This window comes from Triturus cristatus, chromosome 8 (assembly GCF_964204655.1).
Source record: "Triturus cristatus chromosome 8, aTriCri1.1, whole genome shotgun sequence".
NCBI lineage: Eukaryota > Metazoa > Chordata > Amphibia > Caudata > Salamandridae > Triturus > Triturus cristatus.
Window position 1 is genome coordinate 415736209 of NC_140591.1, and position 19616 is coordinate 415755824.

Below are 19616 nucleotides of genomic sequence, written 5' to 3' on the forward strand. Positions count from 1 at the left end.
GATCCTTAGGTTACCCTTATTCTACCTCAGTTCAGGCCCAGCCTTGACCAAACGAGGTGGGACACCCCCCCCCCCCCCCCCCATGTCATCCAAATGACCACAAGCTGTACTTGGGCATAGTAAAACCAAACTACCTCAGGAAAGTTATGTGAACTGTAATTGTTATTAATTGTGTTATTTAAGTTATTGAAGGTGCTTTATTTATTGACTGTATTTATTGTCTGACTGTATTTATTCCTGCATTGTATTTATTGTCTGACAGTATTTATTAGCCATTTGTATTTATTGCACCCATATTTATTCCTTGCTTATTTATGACCTGATACTATTTATTGAAACCCCACTGTGGTATTATTTATTTGACCTGCCCTTTTAAAGGAGAATCTTATGGTACTGTATTTATTTTATGAACCCTGCAACTAAGAGAAAATAAGATAAAGACAAACTACTTTCTTTCATAATTTTTACGGTGTAGTGTCGTTTTTGGAACGGATGAATGCATGGTTATTGTGAGGGTGTGACGTACGCTTAACACGGTGCCTGACCCCCAACCGCTCGAGCCAAGCTACCATTGTGCTGGGAACCTGGTGACTGCTAACCCGGTTGCCCGGTTTCCAACAGTGGGGGATATGAGAGAGGGAGCAGCACATGGGGAAAGATGGAAAAAAAGGCAAGCACTTGTGTAGTGTTCAAAGAAAAAAAAAAAATAGTTCCCTGATGTTATCTGTGGAAGTATACAAGTCATCCAATCAGAAGGACGACAAAGTAGATATACTCCATACAAGGGACAAACCAGAAGAGAAGGAAAGTCATCAAATATGAAGCAAGCAAATGAGCGACGAGAAAGTAAACAAATAATGGGCTGATCAAATGCACACGCTAATAATTGGTATTGCACAGGCCAATTATTGGTATTGTACACAAAAGTACATTGATAACAACCAGCTTAAAGATGTGTGTAGGTGTTAGACCTGGCATCCTTGATGTAGTTTTCCCAGAGTTTTGGCCTCTACCTCTCGTATTTTTGATGCTGTGCTGGTTTCCGTTTTTGCTGGCTTAGATGCTTTGGGCCCTTTGCCACTCCTGAACAGTGTCAAAGTGCAAGTGCTCTCTGTGTAAATTGATATTTTGATTGGTTCTCCCTGTTTGGCATATTTGTTTTACCAGTAGGTCTCTAGTAAAGTGCACTGAGAGTGCCAGGGCTGGTTAATTAAATGCTACTAGTGGGCTTGCAGCGCTGATTGTGCCACCCACATGAGTAGCCCTGAAAAGAGGTCTCATGACTGTCACCGCAGTGCCTGTGCGCAGTTTAATTGCCATCTTGACGTGGGAAGTGCACTCACTTGCCAGGCCCTACCCTTCCTTTTTTTTTTTTTTTTTTTTACACATAGGACACCCCTTTGGCAGGCCCATGGTACCCCCCTGGGCAGGGTGCAGTGTATGTAAAAGGTAAGACATGTACTGGTGTGTGTGACATGTCCTGATAGTGAAATACTGCCCATTTCGTTTTTCACTATTGAAAGGCTATCATGCCCATAGGACAGAATGGGGAATGCTTTGTAACATTTTACAAGCATATATTCCCATAGGGATAAGATAGAAAAATGGAGTTTAGTATCCCTGAACTCAGGATTTAATAAAACATATTTTAATGATGATGGTTTTTAAATTGTGTGTTTGAAAATATCACTTTTTAGAAAGTGGCTATTTTCTTCTTCAACCTTCCTGTGTGCCTCTGCCGGTTTGTGGATTAAATGTCTGTCTTTGGAGTGAAAGGGGCTGGGGAGGTGCAGTGGCTCCAGGAATCTGGATGAGTCCGCACTAGGCTGAATAGGCTTGATCTGCATTTGGAGTGGTGGAAGGAGTAGCACCTGTACCTGAATAGGGCTGTGCCTGCCTTCAACAATGCTGGCTTCGCCCCCCTGTGGTGTGTCTGGGGCCCAAGGCTCAAACTGACAATGGATGTTGTTGTGCACTTGCAGAGGGCCACCAGAAATGGTTTGAACTGGGCTTAGAGCTCCTTGCACAAAGAGAACAAAGACATTTTGGGGTACAAGTATCAGACCCAAAACCACAGACTTTAGATCATTCCTGGAAATCAAGAGGAACCTTTGCCAAGGTGTGGTGACCAAATATTAATATATGATTAGCACAGTATATCTAAAACCAGTCCGCTTAGTTTTAGCCTAACCAATAGTCCGAAACTCCTGTTAGGCCTAATGCGATAAAAGGGCCGGGAGCAGAACGACGGCCATTTTGGTTTGAGGCTCCCTCGTTGTTCGGTCACATGGTCTTTTCTGTCCACCATTTACCCTTAGTTTATCATGCTCTGGTTAGGATGAAGTAATCGAGTTAAATATATAGTTAAGCCCAGTGTATCTAATATGTCTAATCAATATGAAGTCGCAGTTTGTTATTCTTGTGCTGCAACCCACTGAGCTATCTTTGTAATGTGCAAGCTTCAGGTGTATAGAATTGTTTCTGTAATGTGGAAGCTTCTATCTTATTCTTGCCTTCTCAGTAAGAGACTTGTTATGCTACATTGCTTTCCTCCAGCTAAGTCTATAATATGGATGTTTCTGTAGGTTTCTGTTATAAGAAATAGAAGCTTGTTAATGGCAGAAAAGACCTCTGATGCAGACATTTGTTCTGTAGCTCCGTGCATGGCACAATCCCCCTCCCTCTTGGAGTGTGATTTACTAAGAGCAGCTGAAAGTAAACGGTCTGAGGCCCCAAGGCCGAGTTGTGAGATAAGCACATTCCTGTGCCTGAGCTGAGCTAATTATATGCGCCAAATATGGGTCTTCCTCTCTTCCGAGCCAACTTGTAGATTTCCATGTGCGGACTTCATGTATTCACTGAAAGTATATCTGTCTGGTTTTGACTGTAATTCTTCAGTCTTCCTCGGCGCACCTGATGGGTGAGGGTCGATGAGGCTCCTCTATATAGAGTTCTGTCTGGCCAATAAACGCTTGAACCTTCTACGTTGCCAACTGCTCATTATTTGACTTACATTGCAGGCCACTGGTAAGTGTGGACCTTGAGACTAAAATTTGGACACAACGGTTGGCGACCCACGAAGGGACCCCGTGATAGGGCCTTCTCGTCACCCTTCACCGGGGTTCTACGAGCTTAACTCAGGAGCTGACCGTGTTGGTTTTGAGAAGTTGGCGGCGGAGAACGGACATTCGTACCTGGGTGCACCCGGTGAGTAATTTGTTTGTTTGAAGCATGCGCTGTTGAGCAGTGCATTTGTTTGAAGCACGCGCTGGAGAGCGGTGCATTGACTTTGAGGCACGCGCCGGAGAGCGGTGTGCGTTTTGTTTGATTTGAAGCACTCGTTGTGAACGGTGCGTTTTGAAGCACTAGGTGCATTTTGTTTGAAACACGCGCTAATGAGCGGTGCATTTGGAACAGTTAACTGCATTTGATTTGAGGGGTCATGAGGACCCTAGGAGAATTACGGAGGTCCTGCAGGATGGTCCATTAGGGACTGACTGTAGGGACTCCGCGGATCTTTTGTGATTTGGAGACACTGATCAGACGCCTAGTTGTTACCTGTGTGTAACACATGGCCGGATTGCACTCGGAAAAGCCTGTGGCTGTATCTGGGTAGCCATGAGACATATCTGAGGTGCGGCTTGGACCACATCAGAACAGTCTCAGTGGTGAACCAGGGAGGCAATGGGATGGTCCGTAGTCCAGTTCGTGGTTACCCCTGTCTGACAGCCTCTTGCCAGTCTGTTGGAAGACTGCTTGTTGTGATTTTGTCGGTCCTTTTGAATAATTCTCCACGAACGGGAGTCGACGGGCTCTGTTCGTTTGTTTGGATGCATCAAGTTTGGATAGGTTGAACTGCAGAAAACGTTGTGTACACCTATTTTGCATTTTTGGTTAAAGCGCCGGCTATTTTTTGGAAAATGTGTGTGAGTGGCGAATATATGCCTGCAGAAAAAAAAAAAACATGGCCATGTAAATGCGAGATTGTATGTTGGTAGGATTGCTCAGTTGGATGTAAGTAAGCTATTAGTGAATAAGAATGTTGTGGTATGCTCAATTGTGTTTTGGAGGTTGCTAGCGCTGGAAAAAGCGTGTGATTGAATGACGAATATGTGAAAAGAATTCTGAGAAGTGAGATTGTTGAGGAGTAAGTTTAATTTTGGTCTCATCACCGTCAATGCGTCGCAAAAGGAAATTGAGAGGGGTGTAGCTAGAGAAAGAGCAACCCCTGTGATTTGATGACACCCCTAATGTACAAAGTATTAATGTAAAATAATTAGTGAAAAGTTTAGCTTGAGAAAAATTGTGGGTATTTCGAATTTGCAAATTGTTCATGAATACAGGTTTGTGTTCTTGGTGGTTCAGTGAGTCAATGTGCTGGGTCCAGACAGTTGTAGGTCCTGATTCACGCTGAACATGCAGAGACTATCTGCTCTGTACTAGTAAGTTATGTGCTGTACATTATTCATAGTGAGCGTTTTTTCTAAACTGAGATTGGAAAAATAAGATTATGACCCCCTGAAAACAAATTGTATATAAAAAGGATTTTTCAATAGGGCGAATTATTGCAGTTTATATGGAATTGGGAAGACTTTTTGTCTTTGACAGCTTCAGAGTGAGGAGAAGGTGGGGGCTAAAGAGCGCAGAATGCCGGGAGGTGAAATCACTGCTCAGAAAGCTTCTCTGACATAGAATCTGTGTAATGCCCGCAGCCGGGGAGCCTTGGAAGGAGGGGGGGGGGTCGGGAGTAGATAGAGAACAGATGGCTAGCAGCCCAGGCTCAAACCAGCACTGAGGGGCTATTTTTAGCTTCTCTGATAAGACAGGGCAGCTGAGAAACGAAACTCCAGAAGCCTCCCTTTGTTCTATTCTGTGCAAGACCAGTGCCCAAGGAAATGTCTATGGAAGACTGCTGTCTTTATTTCTTGCATTGATTCTAGACAAAAAAGTAAAATGATGCTCTTGCTTGAAATTTTGAGGGCTATATGCCTATATAAAAACGATTTTTCTAATTCAGACAATTCACAGTGGAAATTGTGGCCCAAAGCTGTCACCACCTAACTGGTAAAATGATAACAGTTAAGTAATGGGAATTTATTTTTGTGCATTATGTTTTGTCTTTTGATTAAAAGTTATAAGTGTTATTTTGTCTGTTATGGGACATGTTTTTCTTTTGTGTGTGCTGTAGTTCTCTCTTCTGTCCACAGATTGTTCATGGATTGTTCTGGGTGGTTTTAAGGCTGACAAGACACGTGAGTTGGATTGGTAAAGTGATCAAAAGTTTATAACTATGAGAGGAAACATGAGATATGCGCCGTCAAATAGGAAATCAGGGTACATTGTATTGAAATAAATGTATTTTTGTCATAACACCTTTTCAAAAAGAAATGTTCGTGTGTTTTTCATTTTTTGATTATTCTTGCTGATCCTGTGTTGTCAGAAACGACACAGTCAGTTCATCTGACAGCTGGCCATCATTAATATGACCTGCTGTCAGATGGGGGTGTGAGTAGGGCAGAAAAATCAGTTATTAATTTTAAGCCTGACAAATTAAGCAGGCCAGAATGTTCGACTTTGAGCTGTAGGTACAGTAATTGCGCATCACTGCTTATTTATATATGCTATTGTAGTGTGTCTATGCTTTCTGTGCTTGGTATACTGATGGCTTGGCATATCTAATTTTTATTTTATATAGGTTTTGTTTTTGTGTCGTATTGACAATTCTGTTTTAACACTAATACAAGTTCTCCTGTGCGGTACAGAGATGGTCGTGACGACAATCTTTGCGCAGCGCCTGGCTGGAACTTGTTCACAATTACTACATTTCACAGCCATGATATTACCATTATCATGCTGTCAAAACAGCAGACAACACGTTATCAGTGTATGTCTAATTGATATTGGAGATGAATAAAACAAAAAAGGTTATGCAAGACTAAAATATGTGTCACATGACTGCCCTTCTCTTATAGACAGGCAGCCTTGGTCATATGTTTCCAGATTGGACATTATGGAACCATTTTGATCTGTACACTCGCATCTTAACACTTGAAATGCCTGTTTTAAATAGGACTGCCACCAGAAGCGCCTTTATTGCTGATGGGCAAAACAGCTGTTGCTGTTGCCACAAATGGAACAGGAATGTTTATTTAGCTAAGACTCCCTCAGAGTGACAACTTTGCATTTTAGAATGCTGTAAACGGGTTAAAAGTTGTCATGTTTTTAAATTAGGCTATTGGGTCTGGGCTTCTGAAGGGAGACGTTTGAATATGAAAGGCGAGGGATGCTGCTTATTGTATAGGTGGAAATTATTGCAAAACGACCTGTTTCTTTAACAGATAAATTATTAATTATGAAATTACCAACATTAATAAGTGTTCTTAAACTTGGTTTTCCAAATATTTAGGAAGCTTAGCATTCCTATTATGGCCTCCTAGCATTAATATTGACTTCAGGTTGGTGTAGGTTCACATAATAGGGACATTTGCATATGAGATGTCAGTTGGCCAGCCTATGAGCTAACACAATGAGGTTTGTACATTTGCTAGAAGGATTTCTCGCCATTTCAAAAGCGCTGTGTATCTCCTATAACTTTGCCTATGCCCAGTTGCTACACGCAGGGATTGATAGTGTTGACAGACACCGGGTCTGATAGTGTTTGACAGCAGTGAAATCTGTTTCAGATTTTCTCCTGTCAAACAGGGGGGGAAGGAGGAGAATATTGGCTTCCTGCTGGCCCCTTAGGAGGTTCGCTTCCCGCTAGCCCCTTAGAAATTAAGCCCCTTGGAAATTAAGTTAGCCCCCTTAGAAATTAAGCCGAGGTAATATGTATGTTGCTCTTCCTTTTCTCTCATGTTCTATTGTGATCTTTAAGGGGAATTAGTGGTGGGTAATTTTTGTTCTACTAAGCTTAGGCGAAATGACTAGTTCTTCATTAACTAGTCTGTGTGAATACACTCACAGTCTTTACTAGGAGCTGATGTTGAGTAATTTGGATTAGGAAAAAAACTGTTTTGTCTTCTTGCAGCCCTTGGTACATTGTTCAAGTACGCATTCCCAGGCTATGTACCATGGACCCCCATATCATGTCAGCATGTGAAGTTAGCATGATGTATCTTGGTTTGTAACCATACTTTATATACACGAAATATGCTTTGTAGGATGGCCCATTCCTCTCTATGTTCCTTACACAATAGAAAGGGCTGAAGAACTATACTGACGCCATCTTGGAACATGACCAGTCGCGCCACAGGCCACGTGGTTCTTTTTACCCACCATCAGCATGATTTAGCTCGTACCAGCCAAGAGACAGGTTGGATTGTATTTACGGCTAAGGCCCAAGGTCACATCTGCCATGGGGAGTATCGAGCGAATTCCTCTAGGCCTGGGACGAGAAGGGAGTCACCCTGTCGACCTTCTCTGTGAAGATAGCAACCCCTTTGTGTGCAGCTGTAATTAAATATGGTATGAGCTCAAGAGTAGTCTCATGGCATATGGCCACTCCCTCAAAGATAGCAGGCCGCCTGTTTTCAGTCACCTTGTTAAATACTAGGAACTGTTTTTCTGTACTTGGAAGAAAATTAACAACTATGTTACATTTCCTACATCACTAGGTTCTGCGGGATCTTCCAGAGTAAAAGGGAGAATGATACCCTGCAGAACGGTGATAAAGATGAGTCCTAATTTCCCATCAGTGCCAGCTACAGATGAGGGCTACATGTCCTGGCCCTACAGTCTCAGTACCCAGAAAGTAGTGAAATTGGACCGTGGTTGCCAATGCTTCATCAACTACAGCATCGTGCGTGCTTCATTGGATGACGTCGGACATCAGAGAAGGAGGAGGCCCGTGGGCCACTGAACTTCAGTGCAAAAGTGCAAAAGAGAGGGATCCCTGTTATTGATGGCAGGACCGTCGTTCAATTTCTTCAGTTTTCTACCTGTCATGTGCTAGTAACCTCTGACAGCGCACGGTCCCCTGACCCCCTTGGCCTGAGTTTTGGCCAACCCCCTTTTCCTTTGTATCAACGGAAAGGCAGTGCCCCATAGAATCTACGATTGGCAGAAGGCACTATATTGTGGTACCCATGAAGCAGCAGCCCAAATGTCCTCTGACACTGGATGACGGGTGTTGGAGCCTGAGGGTGTAGCTGAACTTGAAACTTTCTGCACAATATGATCTGTGTTCATGATAGTGCTTGCCACAAAGGAGAGATGTTGGTGCACTGCCTAGAGACATTGAGACTTTTCGAGTGAGCTGTGAGTGTTTGCCAGGAGGGCACTCCAACGGATACTGCGAAGAACTATTTTCTTGGAGGGCCTGATCAAGAGGCCCAATATGGCGATGGAAGCAGATTTGATGAACAATAGAAGCCTGCCAGAGAGGCTTCGAACGGACTCTGGGCATAGACGAATTTGCACGAACAGTTGGGTGTTATGAGACGGATTCTTACTGTTTTGCTGGCACTGCTTTAGAATAGGGTTCTGAGTAGTGGAAGTAGCGTTAAACTCACCCTAGGATGAAACGTACCCCCTTTTTCACCTGAAAGTAGTAATGAGGAATGTCGCTGTCTCACTGGAGTATGTCTATGACTTGTTTGATCCCACACAAAGACTGACACAGATGGAGTAATGATAGTAATGCTATTAGTTGTAGGGTCCACGGATTGCTTCCCACTCTGTCCAGTAAAGGGTGATCTAGTTTTGTCCCTATTCTTGTTATAAGGGTATAGGTAGATGGGCCTAATTATGGTAATATGAATATTTATCACGCTCCAAAGTGAAGTAAATTGGGTTATGAAGATGTCCTGCAGTACAGTGTATTGCATCAGAGAATAGATCTTGAGAAAACAGTAACAAGGTACTATGCATCTAAATGCCTGTCCAAACGTAATGAGGGAAGCATGAATTTTCCTTAACAGATATGACAATGAAGTGTAGGATTCCAATGGCTCAACCTCACTGAGTATGCTGGTTCTTTCCCTTGAGCAGAATGTTTCCCTTGAGCAAGGCAGTGATTTTGTGTAACAATGTGTGCATTCAGTTGAATCAGTTAGATGTATATAATGTGAGAATGTCTTTATTAGAAAATGTATCTGAGTACCTGTATATAGTAATGCAGAACATATCATTCCATATATGTCGTCCAAGAATATAGGTTGACCTAGGCTTTAGGCCTCAATTTGAAATTTCCTCATGCCATCTCTTTAGCTTCCAGAGACATGATTAGTTACATGAATGTTGGTTTAGTACAAGGTAGTGATGATCTCACCCTCTGCAGACAATGGAATGTCCAATTCTTGGTTCCAGTGGCACTTACGGAGGAGGGAGTGTTCCCCGTTTAGTTTTTGTTCGAATATTGGCTACATTACCCCAAAAGGGGCCGATCCTATTCAAAGGCTGCACTGCCTAGCATCTGAAATCCATACAGATACAGGTACCTGGTCTATTTCTGGTTGATTTGGGGTCTTTTGACTACCTGGGGTTGGAAGCTCTTCATGATCCTTTTAAGAGTAGCAGGTTTCCTCTTTACTTGCTGTCTGTGTATCCAATGCGGTCCGGCCTGTTGCGTTTCCTGTGTAGCACAGGTTCGCCCATCTATTCCTAAGCCCAAGCCTAGTCAGACCCGGATAGATACTCAGCGGGCCCGAAAAGGAGACACATGATCTGATGCAGATAGATGAGGGAATCTTTGAAGATTGAATCGATTTTTAGCTATACTGTGCTAAAAGGGCCGTTCTGTGGTGACCAAATATTAATATATGATTAGCACAGTATATCTAAAACCAGTCCGCTTAGTTTTAGCCTAACCAATAGTCCGAAACTCCTGTTAGGCCTAATGCGATAAAAGGGCCGGGAGCAGAACGACGGCCATTTTGGTTTGAGGCTCCCTCGTTGTTCGGTCACATGGTCTTTTCTGTCCACCATTTACCCTTAGTTTATCATGCTCTGGTTAGGATGAAGTAATCGAGTTAAATATATAGTTAAGCCCAGTGTATCTAATATGTCTAATCAATATGAAGTCGCAGTTTGTTATTCATGTGCTGCAACCCACTGAGCTATCTTTGTAATGTGCAAGCTTCAGGTGTATAGAATTGTTTCTGTAATGTGGAAGCTTCTATCTTATTCTTGCCTTCTCAGTAAGAGACTTGTTATGCTACATTGCTTTCCTCCAGCTAAGTCTATAATATGGATGTTTCTGTATGTTTCTGTTATAAGAAATAGAAGCTTGTTAATGGCAGAAAAGACCTCTGATGCAGACATTTGTTCTGTAGCTCCGTGCATGGCACAATCCCCGTCCCTCTTGGAGTGTGATTTACTAAGAGCAGCTGAAAGTAAACGGTCTGAGGCCCCAAGGCCGAGTTGTGAGATAAGCACATTCCTGTGCCTGAGCTGAGCTAATTATATGCGCCAAATATGGGTCTTCCTCTCTTCCGAGCCAACTTGTAGATTTCCATGTGCTGACTTCATGTATTCACTGAAAGTATATCTGTCTGGTTTTGACTGTAATTCTTCAGTCTTCCTCGGCGCACCTGATGGGTGAGGGTCGATGAGGCTCCTCTATATAGAGTTCTGTCTGGCCAATAAACGCTTGAACCTTCTACGTTGCCAACTGCTCATTATTTGACTTACATTGCAGGCCACTGGTAAGTGTGGACCTTGAGACTAAAATTTGGACACAACAAAGGAGAAGAGCTGGAGAGACTGAGGAGAAGTACTGCCCTTGCTGTGTGACTGGGGTTGGCCTGCAGTTGCCGTTTCAGCCACGGAAAGGAGAAGGACTCTGCTGTATCCCCTGCTTGAAGGAGATCTCCAAGGGCCTGAAACGAGCTTGCCTCCTGTTCTGAAGTCTCAGGGACACAAAGACTTCACCCCCAGCTCCCCTGAACTCTGCTGCTGTAAGTTCTAGCCTGCCAAGAGTTGCCAGTGCTGGTCCTCTGGAGGTTGTTGCTGCTGTTTGGGAGCTGGAAGAAAGAAGAAACGCTAAGAACTGCTAAGATCTACGCATTGTGAGATCGCAGCTGAAGAGGACTGACAGCACCGCTTGACGCCGCATCGATTGCCGATGCATCCTGGATTTCCACGCATCGTACCTGTGCAGCACGCTTTCCCAACGCATCACCTGCGAACCGGAACCGTCACGTAGAATCGACACATCACTCCCCATACAGACCGGATTCAATGCCACTTGCTCACTGGTTGTTGCAGAACTGTCGCATCGCCTCCCCAAGGTCTCAGGATTGTCACAGGTCTTTGTTTTCTGACTCTGCGGCTGTTTGGCTTTGGAACTTTGACGCAACTACAGGTACTTTGGTGAAAAGTCACGCATTCATAATTTTCTATGGTACAAGTTCTTGAAACCTTTTTAAAGTCATATTTTTAACTGTGTATGTTGGATTTTTGTCGTTTTGGTCTTGCTTAGTTTAGAGAAAGATACTTTATTTTTCTAAACTGGTGTGCTGTTTTCACTGTGTTAATGTGAGTGTTGTTATTAATACTTTACAGATTGCCTTTGGGATAAGCCTGTCTGCTCGTGCCAAGCTACCAAGGGGGTGAGCAGGGGTTATCTAATGTGTGTATCCCCCTTACCCCGACTAGAAGCAAGGGTCCCTATTTGGACAAAGGTACCTACCTCTGCCAACTAGAGACCCATTTCTAACAGTAGGCAAGACTGAAAAATCTGCCAGCAACTTTTCTAAGGATCAGTGGCACCAGCTGTGTCATCTGACCCCAAGCGGGATCTCTAAATCAGCCCTGGGGCCAGTGGGCCTCCCCAAAGTACCAAAATTTATCATTTCAAAATACCCCTTTTCAGGTGCAGACCAGTCCTCTGACTGGCCTGCAGTGCCCCTGTGCTTGCCTTCGGTTTCACGAGGAGAAAAATTCCCCAAGGAATTGACAGGCTACCTCCCACCTTACTCCTATCAATTGAATCCAGCAGGGTGGGAGCCTAAGGCAGACTGGAAACCAATTATGTTATTTAGGGGTGCCAGATTAGTGCCAAGAACACAACAGGGCTCTGCATTCCTTATAGTCTACCTTTTTTCATTATACTAATAGTGAATATTATTCACTATTAATGTAATAAAAATTGGACCACACATAGGATCAATGGTGGCACCGGTGGTAAGTAAAAATGGTTTTAAATGCATGTTGTATGCGTGCTTGCTGGTGAGAGCGTTCTTAAGTGAGAGGGAGCAAAAATGTGTGTGAGAAAATGTGTCTGTATGTGTAAACATGTGTTTGTGAGTGATAGTCAAGTGACAGGTAGTGAGTGAGATAGTGTAAGATTGAGGTCCATATTCACTGTTATTTTTCGCAAGGCAAAGCTGCATCAAAGTTGCTGTGATGCCTTGCATCAAAGAGGAAGACAAAAAACAAAATCCAAATCCAATAACATATTGCACATTTTTTCTCTCCGAATAGGTGGTGCACTTTTGGTAGCCATGAACCAAAGCACCTTCCCTTGTACCAGCGTGTACATTCTATGAAGCAAAAGTTTTGTACTGGAAGGGGTCTCCTCCACTACAGAAATTATGCTTTAATGTTTTCCCATGTTTTATGTATGCTGTAAAATGCAGTACACATACAAAGTTGTAAAAAACTAGAAAATAATGAAAATATGGCAACTCATTATGCATGCTTCAAAGAGGCCTAAGATTTTGGCACAAATTCATGTCTACCAATGATTTGCATCAAAATCCATGGGGACGCTGCCTTGATACAAAATAATACAATGCAGCACATATCGCAACTTTGTGATACTATCCAAGACAAATCCTCAATTGTTGTGATGTTACGTCATGTAACAGGCCTTCCAGGAATAAATTAGAGTAAGGTATCCTATGAAATCACTTCCTGTGATGTAATTAAAGTGAAGGGGTATATGATGCAACTTCCCCTACCCGTGGCATTTTGGTGAACCAGAGCTCAAGGGGAGGACGAGGGAAAGCTGGCTCCCTCACCAGCAACCAAAGGAGAGTTCCAGGTGGGAAGGGAGTGGTGCCAGACAACATAAGCTCTGTGGTTCAAAGTCGTTTACTTGGAGGGTCTAGCCCTTGGGTGCCAGGTTATAAAAGCTCAGAGTACCTGGGCCCCCAATAATTTAAGAGTGGAGGCGGAGCCAATATTCCCACCCAGACCGTCACTGAACTTGGCTGACTGTGGAAGTAGTGTATTCCTTCGACTGTGAGCAGCAGAGTGGACGGGAACGTTAAATAATGCAGGGGCGCCTCAGCTCTGGTCTCAAGAGACTAATTTCTGTAAGACTAGGGGGCATGTTATCAAGGAAAGTTTTGCCGCTTTTCCGGCACATATTGCCGGAAAAACGGCAATTTTCCTGTCGCACTATCACCATGGACTCGCTAACATGCGTTAGTGCTTCTTTCCTTGGAATAGCAGCCGTTTATCCTGCCGCTTTGCATGTCAGCAATATTTATCGCCAATGATATGCAAAGTAGGCGTTCCTCACTAAAATAACATGAAAACTGTCGTTAACACAACTTCCCTCGGTTATCAATCCGGCCCCGGACCTGCGTAGCGATAATGAAAGTCGAGCTAACGCGATTATCGCTGGTATTTGAACGCCTAATTTAAACCGGACTTAGCCACCTTGTCAATGGGAGGTGGATTGTCAGGATAAGTCCACCGTGGATTGTCAGGATAAGTCCACCCTGGCTTATTATCAAGGATTTCCCCTATGGATATTCACACATTTCGCCGCTATCGCTGGATTTATTATCGCCTTGGAGATAAGCATTGATGATAACGCGCTAACTCGGCGATGTAATTCAGCGATAGCCGGCGATAATTAAAATCGCGCTTAGCGATAATTATCGCTGACTGTTGATAATATACCCCTAGGTCTTAGAGCGCATCACGTATGCAAAGACTGCTGGAAGTGGGGGTGTCAGAGACACACCTGGCTGCTATTGTAATCCTCTGACAGAGAGCTAGCACATGAACCACATAACGTGTGTTCTCCTTCTCCGCTTTGAAAAAATCCCTTTTTAATGTATCAAAAAAAATGGCCAGGTGAGTAATATGACCGGAGAATGGTCCCGCAAACAATTTGGTTAACCTAGCACCCATGGTTCTGCCCTCATATTTCAGCTACAACTTTCCAAAAATATTTGTCCAGTTCAATCACTGGAACAAAGTTCTAGGTGGGCAAGAATATCAACGTCTGGGGATTTACCTTGGAACTTTTGTAGTGGGCAATGCATTTCAAAAAATTTAGGAGACGTCACCAGTATTTACCAAATCTTTATTATGTGCCGCAACAAGGAGAGGAAGGGTAAAGTGCCAGTTAATGCTCAACTAATGCACTGAAGACAAATAGAATATAAACTTATATTATGCTAATGGCCCGTGCATTTGTAAAGGGCACTTCTACCACCCGCGGTGGTATCCTGGAGCCGAGCAGGTGTGCTCCTTAAAGGAAATATATATATATATATATATTATTATTTTTAAACGTAGGCGGGGTGGACAAAAGAGGGTGAGAACTGAAAGTGAGGCGTGCCATGGAGTAAACGAAACTAACCACGTCCCCTCTCAGCAAGAGAATTTGCAGCATACAATCTAACAAGGAAACGAGCAGCGCTCCTTACTGCACTGCTTTGTTAAACAGCGCTTTACGCTAGAAGCAGACTATGTGACACATTTTCTATTTTGATATTTTGGCACAGGAAGATTACATGATTTGTGCAAAATCACAGGATGTTGGCCAGGCCGAAATTTGAACCTATGCCAATGTGAGCATCTTCTAACCACTAGGTCAAATCTCTCAAAAAAAACGTCTCCGTTTAAGAGACGCGGAGACGTTCACAGATTATACAGGTGTGTTTCACCAGATAAGCTTTAGTAACTTCACAAGGAATGTGGTTTGGGTGATAAGGAGGCGCTCTACTCACCCCTCAGGCTGCGTCCGTTGCGGTTGGGCGTCGGGTGACTCCTGTTGGCCGGGCGGTGTATTGCGGTACCCTGCGGCGGCCTCGTGCTCTGGGTAGCTCCTGACCCCTGGTGATCTCCCCTGCTGTGCTGCCCGGCCGTGCGTCGTCATTGCGCGAGTGGCGGACATTTAGATAGCTCTGCTCTTGTATTGGCAGCGGCGACGGAGAACGCAGCGCTCGCTCCGGGTGTTTGTGTTCGAAAATACTAAACTCGCTCACTCCCGGGGTTCCTCGCGGGGTTCAGTCCAAAGCTGGGAACCGTCTAGTAGCAGCGCCTGCCTTTCCTACAGACCCCCTGCGCACCGCTCACGTCTACTCAAATTGCGGAATGAAGGACAAAAGCTAGAACACCTGCTTCCTCAGTGTGGATAAGTTTCGATTCCGATTTTTTTTTCCATTCTTGTTCCTGGGGCCTCCCAGAACGTCTTACGCCGGTCTAACCCACCCCTTTTCGCCAGAGGCAGGAGATGAAGGGAGTTTCCACCTTCGCACAGGTGCAGGGATTCGGACGCAATCCCAACGTATTGTGGACACAGATGAGAGGCGGACTCTGCCCACTTTATTGAAATTACGGCGTCATGGAGTGCGAAGTCTAGAGATTCAGCAAGTTAGAAGAATGTTTTGTTTACCGGAGCTTGTGTTTTCTCTTGCTCTGTAGCTATAGCGACCAGACAAACGAAAACAAATCTGCATTATCCGTGGGTGCAGGCACCTGCTGTTGAGACATATATATATATATATTGCTTTAAATGGGCCGGTACTGAGTACCGGCACCTTTTCATTTTCTCCCCATGAGTACCGGCACTTTTCCTAGAACGAAGAGAGTACCGGTACTCAGGACCTGACTTCAACCCAGGCAGCTCTTCCTTTATCCCTCCACTGATACCACTGCAGCACCTTTATCAAGCACTGCACAGAAATAATCACGGGAGCTCTTGTCACCAGGAACCAGCGTGAGCTGCTTTGGAAGTTTGGAAGTCATCAGAGCAGGGGGGGGGGGGGGGGTCTGAAGAATGGTTATCTTATCCATTGTTCTTTTCACAGTTGGGCTGAGAGGGGGCTGTAAAATCAAATGGGTGACGGTGGGACGCACTGTTCAGGATTGGCTGTGGGAGTGATGTCCACTGGGTGTTATCCAACAGCGGCCCATTAAGCGCACCCTAGGACAGGCGCCAGCAGGCCTGCCTGTCTCTGCCTCGGACCCCTCCCGGGTACAGGCCTCGCTGGCCTGCATGGATGTACGATCCACCGGAGGGCACCGTTCTTCAGCTCTTATTAAGCAAGTGCTTCACTGGCTACCATTACAACTTGATCTATATTTCCAGAGTCCCTCTTCATTCTATCTTGCTGTGAAATGTGTTCTTCGGGCAATAAGTACAACCAAGACCCAAATCTGGGGTAAAAGGCCGCTTTATTGGACAGGTAGGCAATACAATATATATTTGCATACAGATCATAATACAAACATGTTCCAAACTAACACCCCCCGCCCCTAAGCAATATCCCCGTAGCAACTATTACCCAACCTTGTTCGGCCTAATCCTCCTACCCAAACCCCTATCTCCATCTCCTGCCTACCTCTTGCCTCCAACTTCTCTCCCTTGCTTCCCTCTGGCCGAAGCTATTCCTAATGCCCCCAGCCCTTCCTGCCTGTCTTGATCTCCTCCAACTCTGCCAGCTGTCCAAGCGACAACCACCCAAAAGAACAATTATTAAGCAAAACATACATGAAAGAAAGCAATACAAATGTTTATAATGCCAGGGTGGGCGGGCGGGCCAAAATTCACTATCCTACCTCACCCAGTACAGTAAAAAGTGCGCCACAAAGAACGTTCGCACTGGAGGCTCGCGCTGATAAGCGTTAGCCAATCATAAAAGCCTACCTGTCCAAGGGCCATACTATGTGCCCGAAGCCGCCCGGGGGTGTACACTCTGCGAGTGCCACCCCCAGGAGCCCCCATCGGGCAATAAGTACAACCAAGACCCAAATCTGGGGTAAAAGGCCGCTTTATTGGACAGGTAGGCAATACAATATATATTTGCATACAGATCATAATACAAACATGTTCCAAACTAACACCCCCCGCCCCTAAGCAATATCCCCGTAGCAACTATTACCCAACCTTGTTCGGCCTAATCCTCCTCCCCAAACCCCTATCTCCATCTCCTGCCTACCTCTTGCCTCCAACTTCTCTCCCTTGCTTCCCTCTGGCCGAAGCTATTCCTAATGCCCCCAGCCCTTCCTGCCTGTCTTGATCTCCTCCAACTCTGCCACCAGGAAAAACCCTAACTCAGGCGTTTTTCCTGTCCCCCCCCTTTATTCACCATAAATGTAAAAGAACTGGACGTTTGTCATCAGTTATAGATAAAAAATGTTGAGTACCACTGTCGCCAAACAGGTGAAAACATTATTCACATAAAAGACAGTTCTACTTGAAAAAACCCCGAAAAATAATTCTGTCGCCAAACAGTTAATAACTTATCAGCAATAACTATATCTCTAACAAACTACCACCATAAACTAAACTACTAAAATGTGAGTGGGGAGAGAGAGGTGGGAGGGTTGGGGGGAAGGAGAAAATAATGGAAGATATTTGTTAATTAATAAAATATTTGAAAAACAATTATGTTCTGAAAAACGACCACATTAGTGCTGCCGCTTCAACAGCATGAATTCAACATCATGTGTGTAAATCCAAAACCTTAGAAATCATTTCTTTTATACTTAAAATTATACATTTCATTTCCGATAAAAGACAATTGAATTCCATCATCTCTAAAAAACTGATAATCTTCTTTGGTAATCTCATCATGAACTAACCAATGTATACCATTAATATAACAAAAACGCTGCAACTGTCGGTTAACTGTCCTTCTTGCTCGTTCAACGGCAGTAAATCTGTCCACCCCTCTCCAGATTCTGCGAGGCATCAGAGCGGTCAAGATGATTTGTGTATTGGGCCAAGTCTTTGTAAAAAGTTCCAAATCTGCTTTTATCTCTATCAATAACCCCAACCCGGACAATTGCACTGAATCATTTTCCCCAAGATGTAAAATGACCACTTCTAGTTTGCTCTTAGCGGATAACTCACTCATTAAAAGCATGAGTTGGCCCCATTTCATGCCGCTTATTCCCCACCAAGATAACACCACTTCTTCAGAAGAAAAACCTACATTTTTCCCAAAATGCCGTTTTCCGCTTGTTTAGCTCCCCACTTGATGAATGAATGACCAATAATCCAGACTTGGTGTTGTGGCATTGCCAAACCTGCCACCAAACCTGAAAAGAGAAAACAATTAATATCCCCACTAATTAACTGTCATGCTCCAACTTTTTGATATAACGTAAACAACAATCTGAAAACCAACGCCCCAATTTTTTAACAGCGCTAACAGAAAAAAAACCCCAGCTTACTGCCTCTGAAACTGGCCCAATGCGGAATGAGTGTATACCAAATTTGGTTGGATCCTTCCCAATTCTCTTTAACCTCTTCAGTGCCCATGACGAGATAGTCTCGTCATGGAGCACGGTTGCGCTGTGCCCATGACGAGACTATCTCGTCATGAACCCCACCCACTAATAAAACACCCGGCACAGGAGGGGGAAAGGGCGTGGCACTAAAGGGGTTAATGACTTCCGCAATATTGATAACAACTGTGATGCTTTTAGTGGCGAAAAGCTTGGACAGAAGTTGCGCACTCCAAATTTCTCCAGGTCAATGTTTTAAACAATGTTTAGTTGGTGCAAACGAATTAATCCCCCTGAGTAGGGAATTCAAATCGTAGATAGTGATAGCACGTTCCTGAATAGGAAAATGTCTTTCGTTTTGCACTCAATCTCAGAGATATGATCTCTTTTGTGAAATTAAACTCAGGTAAATCGAAGTTTATTCAAGCATAACTTGGGTTTATTAACCGTTGTTCAAAATTAATGAAGTCAAAGAATTGTATTCATTCTTTATCAATGCATCATATATCCAACTGCCCAATGCATTTCGGGCTTTTTTAAGCCCTTCTTCAGGGGCGGTACTCTGAAAGGATAAGGTATAGGGTTCAGTATATGTATACATTTTGTAAACACTCAATAGAAAAGAGAAATCTTTGCCCAAACAATTATACAGTAGATGTTGATTGTAACAAACATAATCATGTTAAAACAGTATTAAAAATAATACGTTCGTGATAGGTAGAAAAACACAATACCAGTATGAGTAATTACCAAAATAGAGGCACGCTACACATCATGGTGATATGAAAATATCCACTTCTTTTACATGTTAGAACAACATACTGTGGTGTGCATTTACCAAAATCGTAGGAAAAAGTGAAGCCGAAATGGACCAGGAAAGTTTGGGTGGTAGTGTAAGTAAAAAAATGAATGAAAATGAAAATACCATGTAGGACAAAGTAATGTGGTGTGCTTTTGCCAAAATTGTGAGAAGAAGTAAAGACGAGATAAAAAGAAAAATCTAGATGGTGGTATGGGTAACAAAAATGTATGCAGCGTGGGGCCTTTTAAAAGAACTCAATCAATATCTGACAAGTAACGGAAGATCAAACTTACAGTTGGTATGGTGATGTATAGATTCTCCTGAAACCGGGAGAATCAAGTCGGAAACGCTCCGGTAAGTGTAATGGATAGTAATCATGTGATATATAGACATG

At 43.7% G+C, this 19616-nt stretch overlaps 1 protein-coding gene and 1 long non-coding RNA gene across 2 annotated transcripts in view; one reads left to right on the forward strand and one right to left on the reverse strand.

Annotated features, from left to right (window-relative positions):
* Nucleotides 1-15496, reverse strand: part of EPSTI1 (epithelial stromal interaction 1) — a 236271-nt gene extending 220775 nt beyond the window's left edge. The window contains exon 1 of the mRNA XM_085621814.1: nt 14913-15496. Coding sequence (XP_085477940.1) covers nt 14913-15079 — 167 coding nt within the window. The 5' untranslated portion in view covers nt 15080-15496. The remainder of the gene's footprint in view (nt 1-14912) is intronic.
* On the forward strand, nt 1390-10597 carry LOC146802229 (uncharacterized). The gene is made up of 2 exons (XR_014967719.1): nt 1390-3207; nt 7614-10597. It is a non-coding gene; the product is annotated as an uncharacterized LOC146802229 (long non-coding RNA).
* Nucleotides 15497-19616: the final 4120 nt, after the last annotated feature.